Source organism: Pyxicephalus adspersus, chromosome 10, assembly GCF_032062135.1.
Source record: "Pyxicephalus adspersus chromosome 10, UCB_Pads_2.0, whole genome shotgun sequence".
NCBI lineage: Eukaryota > Metazoa > Chordata > Amphibia > Anura > Pyxicephalidae > Pyxicephalus > Pyxicephalus adspersus.
The window spans coordinates 46,356,361-46,382,078 of record NC_092867.1 but is presented as its reverse complement, the minus strand read 5'-3'; the positions used below and the strand labels follow the sequence as shown (position 1 = coordinate 46,382,078).

The following is a 25,718-nucleotide window of genomic DNA, read 5'->3' as shown; positions in this document are numbered from 1 at the left end:
TGTAGGCAAGTTTGAAAAGATAGGTTTTGGGGGCTCTTTTAAAGGAGCAGAAGGTCGAATAAGGATGAGAAAGACAATTCCAGAGGGTCTGGGCAGCTCTAGAAAATCTTGGAGCTGTGCATGTGACAAGGTTATGAGTGAGGAAGTTACTAGTAGGTCATTAAAGGAATAAAGAGAGTGAATGGGGGTGTTTTTTTGGAACTAGAACTTGATACAAGCATGCAGGTATTCAGATTTTTTTTAATACTTTATTGGTTTTAAGCTTCGTAGACTTAAAGTATATTAAAGCCAGGTTTGGAATTTTAGTGAAGTTTATATTTATTGGAAGTTTAAATATTTCTCTTCTCAAAAGTTCGCATTAAACACAATTTGTTTACTCTGTAACTGTAATGCAAACAGCATTAGTCACTATATATAATTTATTTGTGATAGCTACCCATGTCACCAAAATACCCCAGGGGCCTCCAATTGTCCAGCTGAACATAGTTAGGTCCTTAACACGAATACAACCATTGGATAAAAACTTTGCTTCTTTGGTACAGTTTTTTCACCTATCTTTATAAATAAGTACCTTAACTAATGATCATTTGCGACATGTTGCAGCCATACAAAAGATCTAAGATCCTAAAAAAGTATCTTTCTCCCTACATTTATTTATTATCATAACATTAAGTGGTACTATTTTATTATTGTTCCCAAATAAACCACAACTCTTTACTGATCCAGATCCTTGTAAAAGATATATAATGCCACTGCTAAGAATCATCAATAAGTTAACTAAGCAAACTTCATATCTCTAAACACACTGTTCAATACCCTACTTTTAACATCTATATTAAACATATATATATATATATATATATATATATATATATACATGGTATATATATATATATATATACATAGTATCCGGTAAGACATTTATGTGGTTGACAACTCCATAAATGTCTTAGCAATTACTGCTTTTTTTCTGTACTATTTTTAATTATCACCTTCCTGGCATTAACATAGTGAACTATGGAAGGGAAACCTTCCTCACAGATGCTACAATGGAAACACTAATATGTTAACCAAAGTGTTACCCATTTACCCATTTTTGGAAGCACCTAACACCACTAACCACTAGGACCATTCAGGATTGTTGGTTTTCGAAGTGCACTGAACATCCAACACTTTTTCCATGGCTCAATCAATATTTTCTACTGCTGTTGTTCCCTTGTAGACTGGCAGCATTCAAAACCTTGTTCTCCTCCTTGTGTCTGTTTGCTGGCACCCCAGTATTTGTCAAGTGTCTACTAGCAAGAGTGTTCCCCAGCATTACTGGAGACGGTGAGACCCCGCTGGCATGGATTCCTGCTCCTGTCCTTTGCCCCACCTCTTTTCACTACAATTACCTGTTCTACTGGCATCACCAGTAAGGAGAATTTAAATCACATTGCCCCTTCTATGTGTCCTAATAGATACTTGCGATGTGTGCGAAGGAGATGAGCCCGAATTTGAAGACTACTGGGGTGATAACTCACACATTCTCTTTCCATTTGAATTTTTCAGTCCCAATCCACTTCCTCTCACCTTAACTAACTCCATGAGGCCATCTTTAAAGTGTAACACACCAGTTAACAGGGGATAACAATAGAACATCCTCTCATACATAATTAATGTGATTTGGGTGGATGGAGGTGATAGAGTAACCTACCCATCCACTGCCTCTGCCTAACAGAAGTAAACTCTCCCTTTTCATTCTCAGATCTGACATAGCACCTTCTTCATTAGCTGAGCCTTGTTTTTTTCCCTTCCATGTGCATCATTATTTGCCTAATAGCACACCTACCTTTTCATCATGTCCAGTCAATATTTCCTTTACCAATGCTGTGTTTAGTGCCATGTGCCCTTTATTTCTGTTTTTTCACTAACCTTACCTTATCTCTAAGATGATGTTTACATATAGTAACAAAGTTAAAATTGAACTGTTTACAGTGCAACTTTAGCTAAAATATTTTTAGTTATGGATAGAGAGATAAGGAGATTAAGAACCCTGCATGTCTTATCATTTGAGAAACAGAAGAAAGTAAATAGAAATCACATTATTATCCTTTTCACTAATGTGCCAATGATGACCATTGTATTTTGAATTCTTCTTAAAGGGTAGGCTACAGTGCAAATGTAAGATATGTATTTGTTTCTTACTCCAGGAGAGGCTTTCACTACGCACCAATGTAAAACAGTACCATGCCTAAGTATGGCTGAACTCAAATAGATTAAAGAGTATGAGTAAATATAAAAATAAAAGTATATTTTTACAATTTTTTTTTTCATTCTTAAAGGAGTCTCTTTTGCATGTCCTCATCACTTAGAAGAATACCAGATGATATTCCACCAGACATTCGAAAAGTTAGAATAGAAAAAAGTCACTTGACGGAACTGTCCCGAGGATCGTTTAGCGGTGTTGGTTCTTTGGAATACCTATGGCTTAATTTTAACAATATCACACTAATGCATCTGAAAAGCCTGGAGGACCTGAGACATCTAAAGGAACTACGACTACAAGGAAACAAATTAAGATCAGTACCATGGACAGCTTTTCAGGATACCCCAGATTTAAGAATATTGGACCTAAAACACAACAGATTAGATGTTCTTCCAAACCATGCACTGAAGTTTCTTTCCAACTTGACCTACTTAGACTTATCTTTCAATCAGCTTACAATTATCTCTAAAGACGTATTTACAACCTGGCCTCTGTACCAAAGAGTGCAAACATCAGAAAGAAGAAGAGAAGTAGTATCCAATGCAGTCCTGGCCTTAAATGACAACCCCTGGATATGTGACTGTCGGCTTAAAGGTTTTGTCAACTTTGTAAAAACAGTCAGTCCACCCATAATATTAATGAATTCCTATCTGACATGTGCAAGCCCAGATTTTTCCATTGGCAAGTACTTTCATGAGCTGGAACTAAAGAACTGCATGAAACCAACCACTAATGCACTGTCTAATGTTACAATCCAGGTGGGCCACAATGTTACCTTGGTTTGTAAGATAACAGCAAACCCTACACCTTCCATACAATGGACTTATGGAATCAAATCTATTAAAGCCTATAACGGTAAGTTTTATGATTCAATCCAAATAAGTGAGAGTAAGTCACTAGGCCCTAAATCTTAATAAAACATTATTAAGACTTAGGGCCTATTTATTTTATTATGTTTCATCATTGCATATGAATTATTGTGCATTAGGTTGCTTATTAACATGCATAGAATTAAGGCACCCCAGTGCAGCATACTACAAGTTTTTGCCTTAGCACAAATGACATAATAAAGCATTAGGTTTAAAAAGGTCTTTAGAGAAACTTTCAAATATGCAACTATGCAACTATGCTTTTATTTTTTATCGGTTTTGATAACTTTTGCAAAAACTGTAAAAGCATCACACTATGTAAACCTGTTCAGCAGACCTAAAGTAAGTTACTAATATTTAAAATAGGCTTTAGTATACTATTTTATTTTTTAAAGTTGTTTTCAGACTTTGAAATCTGCAGCTTAAATTTAAACATTACCTGGTACACTTTGCACAAAGGTGTTTCCTAGTACAGAATGACAACTGTTCCACTTTCTCTTCTGCATTGGTGCTTTGTCAAGTCAAGTAGAGTACTTTGTCAAGTTGTGACTAAAAACAGCTCAGTACCAGAAAATCAGTCCTGAGCAATGAAGTACAGTTAAAAATTGAGTAAATGTTTGTAGACAGGAAGTGACAATGGGAGGCAAATAGTGAGGCTGGTGAAGATCATCAGCATTAATATGAAAAAAAAAATGTTATCAAAGAAAAATGCAATCCTTTATGATGCACAGTGCTGGATGCCGGATAACTGGATGTTATCCTGTTGGAGTTTTGGATCTAATTTGAATAGCATGGTTTGATCAGTTAAAAATAAACCATTAAAATACTGTCATCCAAATTTATAACTTACTCTCCAATTAGTCCAAAATAAATCAAAGAATTATAATAAAGAGCAAAAATTAAATATGTCATATTAAATATGTATATCCATTTAACCAATCGACACAGAAATAATACCACTGTTAAAAAAAAACTATTCTAGCAACCTCTTTATTGTTATAAATATTTATACTCTAACTTTTTCTTTATATTCTTCACTTCGCTACTACACAGATTTTGATTATACATGTTTATATACAAAAATATAAATCTTATTACCCCTCTATTGCTAATAAATATGTTACATTTATGTTATGTACAGTTATGACAGAATAGAGAATTTTATAATTCCTCACGGAGGAAAAGATGGATGATAGATGAGGGTTTTCTTTAGAGTGGAGTAAAGTGAGTAAAGCTTTACTTTATTGGTGGTTGGCTTGACATACATTGGGAGGATCTGCAGAGATAGCACTTGTGAACTGGTTGAACAAACAGTCCAGAAAACTTATCATCAGGAGAAGGTTATCCTTTCTGCCACATCTCATTTCATAGCTCAATGTGTGAATTAGTATTTTTATTATTCACACCACCTTGGCAGATTAGAGGGTCTTTGGAGTTCACTAAGCTGTTGAATGGGTTACAAAAAAGCCATTTGGTGGTAAAGGGACTTCATCTTGCATGGTTGGTACCCCAAGATCAACAGAAGTATTCAAGTTTAAAATGCCTGGTATACCCGATACCTTGAGGGTACTTTATTCTGTGCTATGTACTTTAATGTTCTTTCAAAGACGCATTGCCAACATTTCTTATGTCATTTTAGTGTTATTGATTTTAGAGAACAATGTATTCATAAATCCTTAGCAAGTAAGTTACAAACAAATATATATTTCCTACTACATTTAGCTAAAACCAGTTAAAAAAAGGTAGCAAATAATCAAGCATTATTCTGCAATTACATCTATTTCACATATTTTGTCTATTTTTTTCTGTTTTGCTTCTACAGTATCTAACTTTTTGATTGATGAAGAGAACATGAAATCTGAATTATTTATTCCAGTAGTACATCTTGCTGATGTTGGAATATACAACTGCACGGCAACAAACTTCTTGGGGAATGCATCCTCATCGATTCATTTAAATGTCCAGTCTAGAAGTGCAGGGGATACCGCCTTAAATCCTTCCTATTCTCTAGGTCCATCCTCACCATCAGATGAAAATGTCTACATAGATGTAAGAATATCCAAACAGACAGTTTATGGCATTTCCTTGGAATGGTTTGCAGCAACAGAAAATCCAAGTGAAACATGGTATACTATCTATTTTGGAAAATATGATGACAAGGATAAGGAAGTAATTAATATTGGCCCTGGAATATATACATATTCTATTAATGATTTGCTTCCAACAACCAAATATGAGGTGTGCATCACACTAAAAAGTCAGCTTCCTCGAAAGGGGCAATGCATCGTCTTTTTGACAGGTAGTGACATTAGTGAATTGGAGCAAAGAGAAAAACTTATCCACATAATTGTCATTGTGTGTGCCATGGTTCTTGCAGTGCCTGCTGGTATGTATGCCTGCACAACAGAGACAAGGTTTAACTGTGTTGAAAAATGCTTAGGACTTTGTCGTCAAAAGCATAAGGCCCAGAAAAATCTAAAGAAGGATAATGCCAAGGATAGCACATTTGATAGCTTGCAAGCCAGTAGCGATGAGGGACTTTGCCAACGAGAATGCACAGAAGAAAACCGGAGAAGAAGATATTCAGAAGAAAAGATTAATAAAGCTAAATTAGAAAGTAAAAATCCTGCAGAACTGTATTAATGTAATATAACAGACCAAGACATTGTTAAAAATCAATAAAAATGATTCTAAACATATTTTGAAGGCAATGCACATAATATATATATGACCAAAAACGTCCCCAATCATTTTGAAGTGCAGCAACAGGACCAAAACATTAGAACTGAAAACAGTCACAAAAGCTATCACCACAAATTGGACTTTCGTGCCTAACATGTATTATATCTGTAACTGTGATTAGGTATCCTTTTTTTTCCATCTCCACACATACTAGAATGGCTTAATTTACATGCTTGCTTGTTACTAAACTTTTCTGTATTTTTCATAAAACAATACTAAAATTGCGCATTCTTGTTAAGCCTAAAGACAACCTGAACTGTGGAGGCAGTGCGAAGGTCAATGGACTAGTCACTAGTATTGCCTGTGAGATTCTTGGGGATATTACTACTAATTAGAGAATAATCAAGAAGCAGCAAAAAAGGTGTTAGAAACAAAAAAAATAAATAAATAAAAGCAGAGTGGTCCCAATGTTCCTAGATACTCTCTAATATAGCAAATGAATCCTATTTCTTGAGTTCAGGTCCAATTTAAAAAACAGATTGCCCTCACGCACACATTTTCTAAACAAAATCACAGCAGTGAATATAGAATTGTATATTCCAGGAGCGTGTATTTAGCATTATAGTGATTTATTTACCACTGATGAAAGTCACTTTAGCTGCCACTGTGATTCAAAACATAAAGAAAGAGTTTTTAATCATTTATTGACATTAGATGAAACTATTAGTGATTAGCAGTGTATAACTGATGTTACATTTGTACATAAATCTGTGTAATCTCTAAGTCTAATATTTTTTAACATGGATTTTTATGACTTTTTATATTTTGGTATAATAAATAAGTATTGTTGTGCAAAAATTCAGTATCATTATGAAAATGTACAGATTTGCTATTTTTTACAAATAGGAAAAAGCTGTAAATTATTTATACAAGGTAGGAAGAGCAGTCTGGTGGTATTTCACTTACAATGCTTTATAAGCATATGAATTTAAAGCATAGGCATGTCTATAATAAAAAAATACTCACTAAGGACTCTGAAGTTGTATCACTTTCAGCTTAAAGCATGCATTGCAGAGTATCCTAGAGCTTTCCTCTATGATCTCTCCTCACTCACAAAGACCTTATTAACCTTATAAAATTCAAATAAAACAGTTTGTTGTTAAAACAATTCCAGCATTGCTTTTCTTTTAGGAAACTACTTTTCATTTCACAGTCATAGAGGTGATTTATTCATTCCATGAGAGCCCAGGGCTGGGGATAATTCAACAAACTGACATTATTTTTTTTTACAAATAAAAAGGAACTGGGATGTCACACCTTAGCATTGGGATTTCTTATTGGTTGATGTTCTTGGCATTATTGTGACATATAAAGAGGTAAAACAGGAACATGAGGGTAGTAAACAAATTAAAATCTTCTTACAGCTGGCACTGGAAAGTCAAGTTAAAGAAACTGGCACTGAAAACTGAAAATGTAACTCAAAAAACACTTTAATTTCAGGACAAATGACTTCAAGGACTTCAATTGAATAGAATTCACTTGCAATCCAATTGATTTGCCCCTTTTAACTTGCTGGTATGATAATTTCAAAACATTTTAATGTCTCTCAAGCGAAAACTTGTAGCTGATCATAATGTACATGTTATGTAAATCCTGATTTCGGACTTTTATTAAGTATAAAACCTAATTTCTAAATGTCTAATCTTGAAAAAGTAAAATACAATAGGTCTAAAAAGAATGAGCTTACCTTTTATTTAGTTGTCAGCCTTTGAAGTGTCTTGTCCAATGTCCTCACAAATTGCAGTGCTCATTCTTCACCCTATTCAAGGTATAGTTTTGCACATAAGAAATAGTGTTGAACTTACCTCTGTGTGGTTTGTAGACCGTTCTGAATTTAACCTTATGTTTAGATTGATTTGGTAATCCCAATGAAGTCAACAGGGTCACATTTTGGTGTATATTGTGGTCTTTGAAATACTTGCAGGGCAGCCAAATGCACAAGAAAATACTACATACTGATAATTAAATTTGTAGAATTTGACCACTTAGGTAGAATACTTCTACTACTTCCTGTACTCTGTGCCTTTGCTAAATATTATTCACCATTGTTTGTACCTTTTAGGTACATACGCTACCCCACATATAAGTTTTACACTTATATGATCATAGCTTGGGTGAGGAAAAAATGAGACATACAAAAGTTATTTTCAATTTTAGTGGGTTTTATTTAAAAAAAAAAATACAGAAAATGCCACAACACATCTATAAAATGGTCACTGGGTCTGATTTTATAAGAAAGCAGTAATAATAGCCTTGGAATAGTGCAGAGTAGTCGCAGGGGATGTGTTCTTTTCTACTATAAATTTTCTTTTGGCTCAAAAGTTACTATATTGATATGTTCTTTCCTAATGCAGATGTTATGTAAATTTCAATTATCCTAAAATTATGGGACAATAGGGCAGTGAAGGGGTAAATATGCAGTGGTTTTTTAATGTCATTCTATGTTCAAAGCTGTTTTGAAACCTAGGAGGACCTAGGGCAAAACAATCACTTTATGCACCTAATACAAAACAGAACTATTCTTCTAAAATGTTCAATTTTAAATTTAAAGTTGATCAAGTACAAAATAGGTAAAAGCTGTACACTGGAGTTTCCCAAGCAATCAATTTTTATTTAAGAGCATAGAAATGTACCCCTCTGAGCCATCACCTTCTGCAACATATCTCACCCAAAATAATACCATAAATATATATTTTTGTGCACATACATAAATACCATACAAAAGAAAAAACATCTTTCTGCTATCATTTCAAATGAAACAAATTGAAGTGAATCTCTGCACTTGTTTTCCTTTCAATAACTTCCCTTTCATACCTTTTATTCATGAAAGCTGTGAGAAGGGATCAATACACATATGTAGGGATATTGGCAGGCTTACCGCCATGATTGAAAACAAGTTCCATCTATGGAAGGATTAGGGAAGATGGCGGCACCATCTTCTTCTTATTTTTGAATTAACAAACAATATATGAACTTTTTTTTATTGCATTTTAAGACATTTCAGTTTAACCTATGAAACAATAGACGTTATGAGTATGTCTAAAAAGAGAAAAAAAAGACTAATGGACTAATGGAACATAAAACATTATTGGTAAACCTGCAGCTTTTGTCAGCTATAAATGAGATACAACTACTGTAATAAAATAACTGACCTTAACATCTGTTATATATATTACCACTATATTACCACTAAATAATATATTATACATGTGTAAATTGCAGATGAAACTTTTGGAACCCCCCAACCCCAAGTAGAGTATCTCCCATATAAAGCTGAATGCGTTCCACATCCAAACCTTTTACCTAAGATACAGTTGTATATTTTATATTTGTTTGTATATGGAAATGTAAAAATGTAATGATGTTTCATGTCATGCCAGGTATACCATATTCTACCTCTATAGACTGTCCAGTTTCTGTATACCTCATGTTAGAATAGACCAACACAGGACAAAACAGACAAAATGCCTAAACAGACAGCTTAAAACAGCATGTGGTATATTTTGAATAGGTTATTTGTATGTTACAGGACTGTATAGTTCCATGTCCATCTTTTCACGAATACATGATTTTATTATAAATCTTAGACGGTGTGCTAGTGAAAGTTTTGAATGCACAGCAATTTCCACCAGTTACAAAAGGACTCTGATTGCACTAAATGTATTTCTTGTCATGACTCCCAGTAACTACACCTATTGCTTTAGTTGTGTTAGGCCCTGGATTAACCTTTGGGCTTGTTTTGATGCCTTCAGTTTGACATCAGTTTAAGACACTTAGAAGACCATTCCCAATTTATTGACGTATGTATTTCACCTGCAGTTGACCCAAATGTGACCAGCTTCAAGTGGACTTTGCATTCCCATACACTTGTATAGGAATGCAAATCCCACTTGAAGCAAATAAAGGCTCACCAACACAGGCCTTAAATAATTTACCTATTTAGGTAAGGTCTACACCAAAACAGTTTTCCAAAATGTTGATTAAATTATTCCTGCAGCATAATAGGAAAGCAAGGGGATATTATCTTCCTCTAATAATGAAGAGAAGGGTTATAAATCACTAAAGGCCATTTACACCTAAATATAAAAAGTCAGATGTGGTGGCAACAGATTATTCTATCTCCTGACTCAGAGATCACAAAGGTACATTTTCTAGGAAATTTGTAAGAACTTACAAATCTGAAAGGGGGTTAATATTAATCAATGTTAATATGTGTAAAGTAGGCTAACCAGCAACCATGCAGAACTAATGTTAATTTTACATTTAATCAGACTTAGTCCAGTTTCTTGGAATATACTTATCAGCTGCAAGGCATGTGTAGAAAAAACAATTGTATTTAGTCAATACAAATTTCACTGTTCTATGTTTATTCTCACCAAAAATATCACTTTCTGTATTCATAGTAATATGTGCAGAATAAATGTAAAAACTTTACATTACAACAGTAGGCTAACATAAAACTACAAAAAAAATTCTCCCTTAATGAAATGTCACAGATTTTTGCAGAAGCAACATAAGTTGATGTAGTTTTGGAGAGAAGGGTTAAAACCCCTAACAGTTTATTTTGCTGTCTGTGTCCCACTGGGGAAATGTTTATCCATTTCCTGTCCTGGAGTTGCAACTGGAAATGAGAAAAAACAGTTCAAGACAGTTAGTACTGTCAGAAGAGTTCCCATGCTCTGATGACAACTCTAGAATATTTTTTTCCTTGATAATGGTCACCAGAACAAATGAGAGGTGGCTCCTCCAGTGGGTGCACAAGCAGGAATACAAACTTCAAATAAAGAAATATGAGGTGCTAGCTTTTCCTCTGTTGTGGTCCAATGTTGCCATGGCCAAGTTTGATTTCAAAACCTGACTGGCTCAGCTTTTCATAAACCAGGCCATGGAGGGTACCCTGAAGGAAGGCCAGAAGTAGAAAATATAAAAAGCATCACACCAGTTGTAGTGAAGAAGATTTTTAATTCATTTTAGGGTAAGAGAACCCAACATGATTTAATTACAAATTATCTTGAACTGCCGCAGCTCTTATTGTATTTTCTACTTCTGAGCAATACCTATAGAGAAAGTTTACTGTTTTTCCACACTCCCTGCTCTGAAAAATGTCTTTACATACCTTTTTGAGAATAAATAGAAAAGTGAATTAAAGCTTGTGCTGTATTATTATGACATACAACATTGCATACAAATATAATATAAGGATAAGCATGTCCTTATTTCTCTGCTTAAAATATTTTCATCAAAGGTAATTTGTTTATGGTATAACCAATGTTTGCTTTCAGGCATTATACAATACACAATTAATCCTTGGTGCATTTATAGAAGAAAAGGTTTCTTTCATATTTCTGTGGAAAACTAGTAAAAAGACAATGAGCTTCCAGCATTTTTCTTCTCCAGCATTTGTTTCAGTTCTGATACAAGAGCAGCACTGGCACTTGGAACTTTTTCCTTCATCTGCTGATCAATAATCTTGGGTGTTAAGGAACCAGACACTGTGGGCACACTCCATTCTGTCTTATTCTGCCTTGGTATTAGACGTGGAGGTGGAGGGGGGCAGGGCACACGTGGTGCGAAGGGGATACACTGACTGTTGTTATTACCATTCTCATTTTGAAGGCTTACTTCCACATCTTGCATAGCAAACTTTTCTGAACTTGAAGACTTCTTGAATTTCAACCACTCTGTCCTGATTGGTCGGGTGGAGTGGTCAGGTCTTCTCCTTCTAATTATTTTCCTCAGGGGCATAACTTTGTTTGATTTTTTGTTGCGCAAAAACATTGCAGTAGAAATTAGGACTGTAATGACCACCATAATTGCCATGACACTAGCTAGCACCCCCAAGGCTTTCATGGGGTTATCTTTACTTTGCATCAAAAAGGCAGCCACAGGCCCCTTGTGTAGAAGAGTCTGTAAAAGAGTACAAAGATAACATTGTGACAGAATCTACCCCATCGGTAGGTGTGCCATAATATAAGCAAAATTTATAGTAATACATGAACCTCTTTTTATATCAAATACTTTGGTTTATATTTTCTTCTAAAACCAACTCCACTAACCAACAATTTTAAGTTAAACTAACAATGGTTCGGACAAAATACTTTCTTTTTTTAAACAAAGTTGTGAACCCCATAAAAAGGTATACAAAAAAGAATTCCTATACTAAATACTATCAGTACAGGTAGTTAAGGACATCCGACATGTGGACAACTCCTAGATACAAACAGGGCTTCCCTGCTCACTCGTGTGCAGGACGGAGGCTTGATGGGGTGGTTTGCATGATGTGCAGAAGTCTTTTGCCAAAAACAGCTGAGGTTGTGGGTGATCCTAAGAGCTGAGCTGATCTGTACCATCCTTGAACTCTTTAATGACCAAGAGAAACACTGAAGCTGTTTCTTTTTGCATATCAGAGCACAGCTTGCTGCAGAAGTTAATGAAGGTCTAGTCTCCATAAAGTTTTTTTTTTTTTTTTGTGATTAGCTCACAGTGGGGATTTTATACAGTACCATCTATACTCGAGTATAAGCTGATCTAAGAATAAGCCGAGGTACCTAATTTTACCTTGGAAAACAGGAAAAATTGATTGACTCGAGTATAAGCTGAGGGTGGGAAATGCTGCAGCTACTGGCAAGTTTCAATATTCAAAATAAATACCAATAATATTACATTAATTGAAGCATTAGTGAGGTATATGTTTTTAAATATTTCAATATTACTAGCAGGGCTCACTGTACACTGGGAATTCTGGTATGCAACCACCAGAGGGCTCTCTTTCACAATACACACTGGCAATCACTAATATCAAACCACTAGATCAGGGGTGCCCACACACTCGCGAGCTATTTTTTTTTAATGACCAAGTCAAAATGATCTACCAACAATAAAAATATATATATAATATATATATATATATATGGAGTATGACACAGAAGTGACTGGTGCTAATGAGACATTGAATGACAGAACGTTGCACAGACATTGCACTACAAGACTATAGTGACAGGAAAGCTACAGTTCACCTGTCAAAGGAGAGTTATGTGCTGCACAAGAAAAACAACTGCTGCACGAGAAACTACCCAGCACTGCTCACCTCAGACTGCCCTCCCGCTCTCTCTGCCTCCCTCCCCACTCCCTACTGTTACACGGAGCCTTCTCACACAGAAAGACATCCCCAGCATCCCTATAGACATAGCATCCCTATAGACATTGCAGCCGGCTGCTGTTTAACAGCAGGGAGGGGTAAGGCAGGGCTCTGCGATCAAGGTTTTGGGCACCCCTGCACTAGATGGTGACCTCTCAAAATAAACCCTGGCAGCCCTGATATTTATCCAATAAAGGATGCATTCACACAACACACTGGTAATTCTGGTATCTGATCACCAGAGAACGACCAGATTGACTGGAGTATAAGCCGAGGGTGACTTTTTCAGCACATTTTGGGTGCTGAAAAAGTCGGCCTGTACTTAGGTATATATGGTAACTGATACCAAGCTGCCTAATAATATGTTGAGACAAACAACTGTCCTAATTACATTTTTTTTTAAATAATGTACCTGTTCCGACTTGCATACAAATTTAATTTAAGAACAAACCTACAGTCTCTATCTTGGGGACTACCTGTACAAAAGCAATAACTGTGTACAGTTGTCAGAAAGTAATATTTTTATTAAAAGTGGTCCTCAAATTGGGCAAGGAAAATAAAACTTGGGATGATATGGTCATATATGCTGGACAGCTTAGTCTGCATGTAAATGTTTAGAAAATGTATAGAAAGACAGAGCAAGGAAAAATATACCAGCAATCAAGTTGGTAAAATAATATGAACAGTTTACAGAATATATGTTTCTAGAGCCAAATGTGCTTTCAGGTGTGACATTATAACACTTAGTAGTATATTTATACATTTTTCACCTGTGGATTTGATCCTATTTTCACTTATTTTATTTGCATTTTTACCCATTGCTCTAATTTCCAGAAGGATATCTAGGACAAAATCACCTGTTTTTTAACACATTTATGTTTTGGGACATTGTTCTATGGGTTTTCTCAGACATCCCCAACAATTTTTGTGACAATTTATTCCTAAAAACTACGAAATTCTTACTTTACTATTGACTACAGTGAAAAATGTCATCTGACAGTGAAAAAGCATCCAGAACAAATCCTAGCTATTTTGAAGAACAGTTCAATGAATTTTGGATGAGCAAATTTGAAAGGCAAAATAAAAGCAAAGAAAACATAAGCAATGTGGTAAAGTATACCTGACAAAAATTAGTGAAAATAAGATTAAATCCACAGGCAATAATTTTATAAATAGAGTCACAGAAAAAAAATATATATTTCAGACTGCGAGCATCCCTGTATTACAGTAATACCCCTACCATATGACAGGAATTGCAGGAATGACAGGAATTGCAGTTACAGAAAGAGTTGAACAATTGCAGTAACCTGAACTGTAAACAGGCTTGAAGTTCCAAAAGTAATATTGTTAATTTACAAATCAATCAACATGGTTGCTTTATGAATTTGCTTGTTCAATTTAGTTGAGCTTTAAATAAAAAGGGCAAGAAGATCCTCAATGTTCCCATTCTATGCATTTCCTGCATAGAATGCTTAGAACACAATATTTTTTTTGCAACAGTAGTCCTTTTACCAAAAATAAAACAATTATTTTATCTAAAAAACAAAATATTATGCTTTAAAAAATCAGTTAAAAAAATCTAAATGAACCTAACTACCGCAATGGGAAAACTCATAATCACCGTTTCAAGAAACTGTAGGGACAGGTAATTTTCAGCTTAAAGCGGAACTAAACTAAAAATAAAAAAATTACACTTATTTTAATCCTGCAGATCCCTCGATGGCGCTGGCCCTTCTCATGATCCGGTCCTGCGCCGTCCTGGAATTCCTCATCGTCCCGGTGCAGAGGAAGTGCAGGGCACTGCCATTTTCTCTTCCGTTTTCTTCTTGTCGTCTTGCTATGTCACCGGATCCTTCACTGCACAGGTGTGGGATCAGATGACATAGCCCCTGTTAAGGGGGAAAAAAGAGAGTAGATCTCACTGCGAATGCGCAAGATCACCATCTCATTACTCTAATGCATACCCGGTATGCATGATGTAGGTATCCTGGGAGGCTCTGCACTCCCAATAAAGGGGAGGTTCTGCACCCTTTTTTTTCTTTTAAAAATAAAGGGTGTAATACATTTTTACTTTATTTTGAAGGGTTGTCTATCCTTCTATGTAAAGTAAAATGTTGAGTTAAGGTCCACTTTAAATGGATTTTCTCCCTTTCTTCTGAGCCCTTTTTCTGTTACTCTGAACAGTTTCGACTATCACTTAATCCCCTAATGTTTAGGAAAAAAATCTAATACAACATCCAGTACAAGGCACTGAAAAATATCACTAGCCTCTGGAACCAGATATCCCCAGGAAAAAAACAGTTGTAGGTCAAATCTGGAATAACCCAGTGCCTATGCGAAAGGTACCACACAGAGATGAGCTAAACAGGAATCTTCTATTGGAGCTCAGGAAACATGATTGCTTTACATTATGCTCCTTACGTACATTAACATTTTGCATTCTTGTACTCTTTTACAGACTATATTTTCTATATTATAATATAAAATGCCTAAGATGCATACATTAAAGTCAGTAGGGTCATTTTGCATAGTGTGGGGTACATTTAGATCCTAACTAAAGGCATGTCTTGGTGGTCCCTTAACAATCTTTTTGACTCTGCCTTTAGGATGAATTTTTGATCTTTTTACATTTTTCCAGTACATGATGGTTGAAATCACTACAGTAACGGTAATGCTGGAGAGGACTGTACTCATACAAATTCCAAATATCATCCACGGCCGCTTCCTGAGACTCAAAACATAGGATTTTACCCTCGATCTGATCTGAAAATGGCAAACATCAAAACAGGTGAGGTGGAAATGGAAATGAAGGAATAATAGGATTATGAAATGTGAAGAGTATAGTAAATAATGATTACTAGCTTTCCCCACACACAAACAAAAGTGATAGACATTGAACAGTGGATTTTGATGTAAAGATTGAAAACAAACCCAGCAAGTAACCCAGCAAGTTCATGGCCGACAGGGAGGTGGATATAGTTAAGTGCCAAAGTAACAATTTTAAATCAGTAGTTGCATAAATAGGCATCTCAGCTCTCAATAAGTTACAAGTACATTCAGGTAAGTTTAGGTGCTTACAATGTGTTAACATTACCAATTCAGATAGGTCCTTTAACCTGATACAACAACACAGATTGTAAGGTTTTTCACAGTGGAAACGTATTGGGACAGTATGAGATTGCTTTAGAACCTCAATCCAATCTTTTTCTTTTTTAACTAAAAATCTGCAACTTCCTCTTTATTTTTCTGACTAGGTTATATGTCAAAATATCTTGAAAAAAAATCGTGCTTCTACTGCATTCATAATGCCAACATATAGAATCTGAAATGTAACTCGTCGTTTTTATTTTTTGTAATTTCGCTGAGCATTGCTCGGTCTGAACCTGGGGGGAATTTGCTGAAACATTCAATCCTAGGAAGACGGGCAGCGGTCTTGGATGCACTTGTAAAAAGATTCTTTCAATGTAGAATGATGTAATTCATATTGTTTGGAAATGGTCCAATAACCCTTCTTGAATTGATCCGCAGTAACAATTGCTACCCTTTCATTGCTGATTGCTGAAATGAGTGCAATGATTGTTCATTGCTAATGTCTTTCCTCCTTGACAAACTGCCAAAACTTCTGCTTTAAAGAGGTGGAGCATGATCAGTAAAATCAATGCATCTGATTAGCAGCACCTGGCTGCTAATATACTTATTTGCTATGAAAATAGTTAGGGTGAACCTAATTTTTAATTCATTACTTCTGCTTTAGACTTAATATAAAATATATAAATAGTGAGTTCTCTGTCTTTTTGTCAAGATAATTGTTTTAGTGATCCCGTATAATATTAGGTAAGAAAAAACGAAGAGAAAGCCAGGGATTGTGACCTAAATATTAATTATGTATTTATAACACATATTCATACATAATTATACTGTATTAACAATCCATATCCCCAACACTGTTGTATAGGCACAGGATGGTGATATTTTTCTAGACACAATATTGTCTAGCTACAATATCTAGCTACAATGTACTTTAAATTACCATCTCAGTTATGTATTGCCCAACCCAATATGCAAAACCTTAGAATTGAAAGAGGGTGAACTTTCTTTTTTCATATGACTGTACATAATTGTTATATAGGCTAAAGTAACTTCTTTTGAGGGGAGGTATTAGGACCCCTAGGTCAGGAATTACCAATAAATAATCCACACCTTTGGATTATATATATTTATCCAGCAAATCAATTAGCTTCTAAATAAAAAGTTATCATAAACGTGAATAGAACACATCTGCAATAGAGAATATGTATTAAATTATTTCTTTTCCGTGGGTTGAGGATAATTGTAAGTAACTAAACTCTGCAAAAAAAAAAATATTAAACATTATAAAAGAAACAGTAGTCAAATGGGTTTCTTTTTTTGTGTATTTGCCAATTTCTAATTCTTTATTGAAACACTGAAAAATACTCTACTAATAAATATTAAATACTCTAAAAATAAATATTTATCACTCTGTAGCTGTAGTTGAGCACAGCTATAATGTTATTTAGATATCTTAGAATGCAATTCAATTTACCTGGTAGGTAAATACCTAAATTAGATTATTTTATACACTCACAATTGGGGGTGGGAGGCTGTTATGAAAGTTCAGATCACCTCTTCTTTCCAAAATTCACAATTGTCAACAAATTTACTGAAGGAAATCAGTAAAAGTTTGTTTATTTATCATTACTTTCTACTGCCATCATGGTAGAGGTAGTTGTCACTGCTGTTGAACAGGTATGTTAGCATGTAATTGACTGTAGTTTTGCAACATCATCCTAATAATTATTTAACTGAATAGGTAAATGAATTAGTAACAAAATAGGTAGAAATACGTTTATAAGCAACTTATCATCTCATTTCTTCAATTAAAATATTTCACGAAGCATTCTCACTAATGCAATTGCATACTGCAACAATGCAATAATGATGAAAACTTTGATACAAATCATGCCAAAAATGACATACAAATATTTATATATACTGATTCTTCTAATTATTGTATGGCTTAATAACATTTTAAAATGTTAGATTTCTAAATTATGTGACCCAGTCACAGCCACAGTAAGTGAGAGAAAATCTTTCCACCAAAGAAACATACACGTTACAGAGAACATCTGTAAAGTTTTACATTCCTATCTCTGTCCCCATTGGACATGTTTTCTGCCCAGGTTCACACAGGTTTTCTGCCCAACATGGACACTAATGGACATAAAATCCTGATAAATATTTTTATGATTTTTTTTATAGCTTACAAACCTTAATGAGCCCCACAGTCTTCCTCTGAATCATTCTGTTATTTTCTAATTCACTCCTTTTGTTTAATCTAAATGGAAACAAATAATACCATCCTTTCTACATCACACCAAATGTGAGAACAAATCTTGAGATTGTTCTAGAGGCAGAATATTGAATATTCATGTATCCTTATTTGACCCACACCACAAACTGTTTTGCATGGCACAATGGGAGGCAGATTTAAGCTTCACATGGGCAATCAAAGACTGGCAGAAGGCTTCAGGCCTCCTTTCCAAGATTTTCCTTAATACCTCCTTTATTGATGCAAATTATAAAACAGTACTACTGTGGCATCTGGTTTCAGTCCAGAGAAATATACTACTACTGCCTCCAGGGATGTGGCCAGTTGGTTGGTTTTACATGGATGGTGTCGATTCTGGACCAGAACTTTCAACCTTATCCAAGCTGTATTTATTTTTGAAAAACGAAGGTAATCAAAACCTTACCTCCTCAGTAACATCAATTTTAACCACTGCAGTGGTGCTGAATGATGGGGAACCTCTGTCTTTTGCCTGAACAACCACAGACCACTTGCAGTTTTTGTTCCGGGTGATGTTCTGAATTACATCCAGAGACCTGATATAGGACTTAAGTTTTATCTCTCCAGTATTCTGGTCTATATCAAAGACATTGTCTGGATCAGCTTGCATGATGGAATAATTTACTACATTATTTGGTTCCTCTGCATCCTGGTCAGTTGCCTAATCATATAATTAAAACAAAATAAAATGTCAAAAGGAAGTTCTACAAAAATGAGTCTGGTTAAAACATAATACAGTTATCTTAACAACTAGATGCTTAGGTGCACAGATGGCAATAATATTGGTGTGAGCAACAGAAAACAGTGTTTTTGATTTGACTATAGATGCCACACTGACAGTTAAGAACCAACACTACATGTTAAACACATAGTGGTTTCATGTAGTTGTCACACAATGTTTGTAATGAAAGGATTACTCTTAAAATGGCAGTGAACCATTTTAGAGGTAAATAGTGCTTATTGCAATTTGCCAACTCACCCTGCTGAGTAAGGTCATGCCAATATTAAAAATGTATTTGCTGTTCTTCCAATATTATTTTAAAGGGTAAGTCTTTCTTTTGTTAGCTACTGCAAATAGTTTCATTTATGTTTTTGCATTTGGTCTAGGTTATTAAAAGCCATGGTCTTTAGTGTTTATGGGTACCACTGAGCTGAGCATTAGTTATTTTTTGGGGATAGGAGGTCACCTGGGATAAAAAAAAATCATGCAGTTCTAAAAACCCATTTGCATTACACAGGTATAGCAGAATACATTTGGGTGTCACAAAAGTTTGTGGCACCTATTTCACAGACACCTTCTGCCTTCTGTTTCCTTAGAATAACCTTAGGAAATTGTGATTAAAGCTGTACAATGACATACCTCTATTTTCACTGGGGATCCTATGATCATGGTCTTCTCTTGAATGTTCTCACTGAACTCTGGGCAATGATCATTGATGTCTAGCACGGTTACAAAAACTTCAGCTAAGCTATACTTCCCTTCAGTATCCTCAGCTTTGACATAAAAGTTATATTTTGAGTTATCTTCAGCATCAAGAGATGCCCAGGGCTGTGTGTAAATAATTCCAGTAGAAGGATGAATTAGAAAGCTGAAAAAGAAATGTGTGCATTCTTTAAAAAAAAGTGCTGAGGCAACAAAACAAATCATGAATATTTGTATGTCTTTAGAAAGAAAGAAAGCACAGCTTGTCTAGCCAGAACAACGTGGCACTGCTTTTTAGAAAGGGTATGAAAAAGCTGTAAAACAGTACTCTGAGTTCTGTTCTAGAATTAATTGTTGCATTTTAAATAATATAGAGAAAAGGAGGAAATGGGTGGTGTTGTCCAAACGGGAGCCCTCACAATGGGCACTGTTCTTGCACATTGATCATTCTGGCAATTTGATACAAATTCTGTGAAAAATGCCTCTTTTGCAGCATTGCAAGGAATTTGGTAACAAGGTGCCTTTGGCCTGAACGAGAGCCCCTGAGACAGGTAGCCTAATGTCAGGAAAAGAGTTAAAGCTAGATGCCAAAGTGGCAATAGTTATACAAAAAAAGTATACTTTCTCAAAGAATCTTGAAATTTTTTTTTTTGGACAACACATAGGTTAATAGGTACATGTTATCCTATTTACAATCAATAAAAACACAAGACAGAATACATATAACAAACAACTTCCATATATAGTAGCCATACACAGTAAAGATTTAGCAAATACATAACACATAGATTGTACATTCCCCAGGCTCCCATAAGCATGTGCTTATGATGGACTCATAAATGCATATCAGGAATATGTGGTCTTCAGAGGTCTCATCTCATTTGATGAGTTTCACAACTAATATTGCTGCTTTCTTAAGAGGTGAGGGAGCTACAAAATATAACTACCGTATTTTTCGGACCATAAGACGCACTTTTTTTCCTCCTAAAGTGGGGGGAAAATCAGGGTGCGTCTTATGGTCCGAATGCAGAGGTACAGGGGCATATTTTTTTACTTACCTGTGTCCCCGCCGGTCCCCGGCTGCGCCGATTTCTGCCTGTTCTGTAATCCAGCGTGCGGCACTTGTGCCCGCCCACGAAGGCGGCGCCGATTGATTTGATGAATGCCGATCGGCGCCGCCTTCGTGGGCGGGCACAAGTGCCGCACGCTGGATCTCAGGGGAACACAGGAGGAAAACAGACAGAGGCTGACAGCAGCCAGTGTCTGTGTTCCTCCACTGTGTTCCCCTGTGTCCCAGCGTGCGGCACTTGTGCCCGCCCACGAAGGCGGCGCCGATTGATTTGATGAATGCCGATCGGCGCCGCCTTCATGGGCGGGCACAAGTGCCGCACGCTGGATCTCAGGGGAACACAGGAGGAAAACAGACAGAGGCTGACAGCAGCCAGTGTCTGTGTTCCTCCACTGTGTTCCCCTGTGTCCCAGCGTGCGGCACTTGTGCCCGCCCACGAAGGCGGCGCCGATTGATTTGATGAATGCCGATCGGCGCCGCCTTCATGGGCGGGCACAAGTGCCGCACGCTGGATCTCAGGGGAAATCAAATCAATTTTTTTTTTCTTGTTTTCCCTTGTGCGGAAAACCTGGTGCGTCTTATAGTCCGGAGCGTCTTATGGTCCGAAAAATACGGTATATGAGAATGGCTGAACACATTCATTTCTTATGAAAACATTTTCAAATTTAAGCTCCCCCCTATCCCCAAAGTGTAGTATCACCAAGTGTGAAGTGTGCCATTTTTAGCTCCTTGACTTGCTATGGTTTAAACAAAATAGAGCCTAGGGGTAAATTAAAGAGATTATGGGAGAAACTCAAACCCCATTGTTGGTGTTAGTGTCAGCAATTATGATAATGTTTGGAATTATGTTAGTAGATGCTGATTTTAATGTTTTTAAAGATTTTACAGTTGTAAAATACTAGATGTACAAGCCTAACTAGGGTCAGAATTTTTAAACCTCTAAGAATTTCCTAGGCCAGGCTCCACACACTCAGTGTCAAGAGATATGGCATTGCCTGATATTATCCAACACAAAAGGATACTTTAAAGTATGGGATAATGATAAACTCTAAAAATACAAAAAAGTTTGTTCCTTTAGGTCTTTATGATACAATTACATTGCATTGGTGTGCAAGGCAAATTACACTCACAAGCCTATTCAGTAAATAATGTCAGGCAAAGAAACTAAATAAAAAGCGCAGAGACAAGCAATGGAAAGTTGCAGTGAGTCAGTTACAAGAAAATGTACTCTGATCGTTACTGCACCTAACCCTTTCCTTCTTAGATTAACAAATAGGTCTGTTAAGTTATACCTATAAAATTTTCCAGAGAAAGAAAAATGTCACGATTTACATATTTTTAATATTCTTTAAAAAAATACTTCAAGATACAAAAACTGCATTGTGCAGAAATAATGATGATAAAAGAAGCAGCTAAACAGGTACCTTAGAAAATCACAGAACAAATACAAAGTCTGCAACTCCCTCTCATTCCCCTGCTGATTTTCTGCACTTACTAAATTACATTAACACTTTGTTCAATGTCAAAGAAAAAAAACAGCATGCCTATATTTAGTTCTGCCACCTCTAAAAAGTGAGAAAATCAGAATAAATTGCCAGAATTATCTGCTTTTCTCTACCTTAGATTCAGCTAGCACAGCTGTCATATTCAGTTATCAGTGTACCAACTGCGTAGACAGCCTTCCCCCCACTCTGATCCAATTAACAGCTTGTTGCAAGGATTTAGTGAGAAACCAAATTTAAACCACCAATGAATAAGCAGTGTGGAGCAGGTTCATGTAAGAGAATGAAAGAAAATGTCTTAATCACTACAACTTTTTAATCTACTGAAGAAGGGGTCAGGAAAGTGTAAAGTTAACAAAAAGCTGCATTGGTATAAGCATATAAAAGGGCTGAAATATTTAAACTTGCAAGTAAAATTCTCTGCATTAGAGTAGAATTGCAAGGCTCAGGTGGAACCCTTTTCTATTCTGCATACTTAAATCAAAAAACTTTGTCACACCCACATCTCCAATAACAAACAATCAAACTTTCAGTCCTACAAAGTGTAAAGCTACGTACACACTTCCAATAATTATCGTTGGTAAACGAACGACGAACGATCCTGCACGATATCGGCGAATATATTGTACACACAATAGATGCGATCGTTTGAGCGATACAGGAAGTGACGTGCACGACAGGAAGTGAACGAACGTTCGTTCATCACGCATGCTCAGACCATGGACGATCAATGAACGACCGTACACACGATAGATGGTAAACGATTGTCGTCCAATCCGATCCGCCGGTCCGGTCGTTCATTTCCAGCGACTATTCTCGTTCGTCGGCGTCGTTGGTTACTTTTTTTACGAACGATTTTTGACCAATCGATCGTTCGTCGTTCATTTCCAACCATAAAAATTGGAAGTGTGTACGCAGCTTTAGGAGGCATGAAGATCAAATCCCAGACTTTCAAGCTTCTGTAATTGTAAATAACAGCAAGCACACGTCACATGCCTTTGCTTTCATTAAAACACAAGCACAGAAGAACTAGCTCAGGCATAATGTTCTAACTTGAAAGTGTAACAAGCAGCTAATCACAGTTAAAATACATACAATGGAAGGGTTATAATTGCAATGGGTTTGTACATCCCTGTAACCAGTGTTAGTGGTGTATTTAGCAGTTTATCTACAGCCCAACATGAAGACTTGACAACTATGGATGTAAAAGTACAGTGATCATGAACTGATTAAATACAAATCGCCCATCTTATTTTAGGATATGTGCACAGGTCAGATGATTCTTGGTCTATACGGGCTGCAGAGCTGATCTTAGACAAGAATCTGATAAGTGTACAGAGGTTGTCCGACATCGTTCATGGATCCGTCCCGGTGAATTCATGAACGTCAGAAGCCAAATATCTGCAGTGGAAGTGAAGGGAGCAGAGCGCAGCAGGTGCCGTTCACTTGTTCTCCCCCCTCCCCTTTCAATAGAACAAAATGCCACTGTATGTACAGCGCTTGTTCATTTGTCTTTTAATTGTCTACAATTTTTCACGTGTGTATGTATCATGTGTATGTAGCCTTAGTCTTGTCTGTGGACTAGCACTGGGGCTAACTACAGAAGTTATTACCAATAAATACACTTAAATATGTTCACATCAGAAAAAATCACCAGTTGCTCATGTTTTATCAAGGATTCAACAAGCCCATTATTTTTTTTTTTTTGATGAATAAATCACTTTAATTGAAGCCACAACCCTCACAACTTCATATTCGACCTATACTAAAATGCAACAACACGTTACTTCACTCCAGCAACTTGAGCGGTTCCTTGCTAGTTACAACAATTACTGTTTGACTCAAGCATGTAAAGTAAAGAACTTAAATATAATATATATTTTATATAGTTCAGCAGATTTTTTATCCATTTTTTGACTATACACAAAATGGCCACTTTAAGGATTCAGCCATATACACAAGTGACCAGCTTTTAAATTCTAGAGGTTTTAACTTTAAGCTAAATTTCAAGAATATGAGGGGGTGCTGAGAAGTTGCTGGCTTTGCTGAGAAAGAAGAGAGCCAAAGTTATGAAAAAACACATTTATTCAAAATATTCCCCCTTGAGACTGATGCACTTGATACAGTGTGGTTGCAGCTTTTCTAGACCGTTCAAACGAAAGTCTTTTGGTTTGGTCGAAAACCAGCTCTCAGCAGCATCTTTGACGTCAGAAATATTCTCAAAATGTTGCCCCTTCAGGTGTTTCTTCAAATTCGGGAACAGATAATAGTCTAAAGGGGCCAGGTCAGGTGAGTAGGGGGGATGGTGGACCAACTGGAAACCCAGGGTGTTCAAATTGGCAGCCACAACGTTGGACATGTGCACAGGTGCATTTTCCTGCAAAAAAGGATCCCTTTGGTCAACTTTCAACGGCGTTTCGTCTTAATTGCCTCCTTCAGCTGGTCCTGGAGGTAAGCATAATACTGTCCAGTGACACTAGAGACCTGAGGTAGGTAGTCCACAAACAGAATACCATCTTTGTACCAGAAAACGGACGCCATAACTTTTTGGGGGATTTTTGAGTTTGGAAATTCTTGGACTGCAGGGACCCGCTGTGGTGCCATTCCTTTGACTGTTCCTTGGTTTCAGGATCATAGATGTGGAGCACGGTTTCATCCTCAGTCACTAACCTAGCCAAAAAGTTCTGTGCAGCTTTAAAATGGGCCAAAACGGCTTTAGATGCTTCAACTCATTCCTTCTTCTGATCACTGTTCAAACTTTTCAGCACCCACTTCGCTGAAAGCATGCGCATGTCTAGGACAGTGGTGATAACAAACCCAACACGCTCCCGTGAGATGTCAAGTATCTGGGCTATCTTTTTTGGGGATATTCGTCGGTCCTCAATAATGAGCTCGTGGATAGCATTGTAGATTGCCGGGTCAGTTGAGGTTGGGGGGCGCCCACTGCAGGGCTCATCCTCAACAATGAAATGCCTTGAAATCTTGAAACGAGATATCCAGGTTTTGACAGTGCTGTAGGAAGGACTTTCCCTAGAGAAACATTCATGACGGGCCGTAACTCCAACACGTTGAAACTTGCTTGTGCCTCTGCCATCACAGCTTCTAACTAACTGCAAAAACCTGATACTTGCACAGTTTCATACTAAGATGTTAGGCTGTCATATCCTCCACACTGATTTTACTATTTCATTTGGAAGGGGGCAAAGCCAGGAACTTCTCAGCACCCCATTCGTATGCAGGTGATAAATAGGGACATGTGACAACATTTTGCCCAGTTAAATTTAACTATAAAAAGAAGAGTTTGGAACAGAAAAGTTATGAGCCACAGTAAAAATTTAATTTCACTAAAAGTTTAACTT

General features: G+C 36.4%; 2 protein-coding genes across 3 annotated transcripts in view; one reads left to right on the top strand and one right to left on the bottom strand.

Annotated features, from left to right (window-relative positions):
• LRIT2 (leucine rich repeat, Ig-like and transmembrane domains 2) overlaps nucleotides 1-6,828 on the top strand; it is an 8,774-nt gene extending 1,946 nt beyond the window's left edge. Inside the window, exons 2-3 of the mRNA XM_072423844.1 lie at nucleotides 2,325-3,103; nucleotides 4,940-6,828. Of these exons, the coding sequence (XP_072279945.1) occupies nucleotides 2,325-3,103; nucleotides 4,940-5,760 (1,600 nt within the window). The 3' untranslated portion in view covers nucleotides 5,761-6,828. The remainder of the gene's footprint in view (nucleotides 1-2,324; nucleotides 3,104-4,939) is intronic.
• A 1,327-nt stretch (nucleotides 6,829-8,155) lies between these two features.
• Nucleotides 8,156-25,718, bottom strand: part of CDHR1 (cadherin related family member 1) — a 56,370-nt gene continuing 38,807 nt past the window's right edge. Inside the window, exons 15-17 of one of the 2 annotated variants that reach the window (XM_072423841.1) lie at nucleotides 19,726-19,954; nucleotides 18,772-19,026; nucleotides 8,156-11,766 (exon numbers count right to left, since the gene is read on the bottom strand). In XM_072423841.1, coding sequence (XP_072279942.1) covers nucleotides 11,215-11,766; nucleotides 18,772-19,026; nucleotides 19,726-19,954 — 1,036 coding nt within the window. In that variant the 3' untranslated portion in view covers nucleotides 8,156-11,214. Of the gene's footprint in view, nucleotides 15,761-18,771; nucleotides 19,027-19,725; nucleotides 19,955-25,718 lie in introns of both variants that reach the window. The other variant, XM_072423843.1, reaches the window with a different exon arrangement.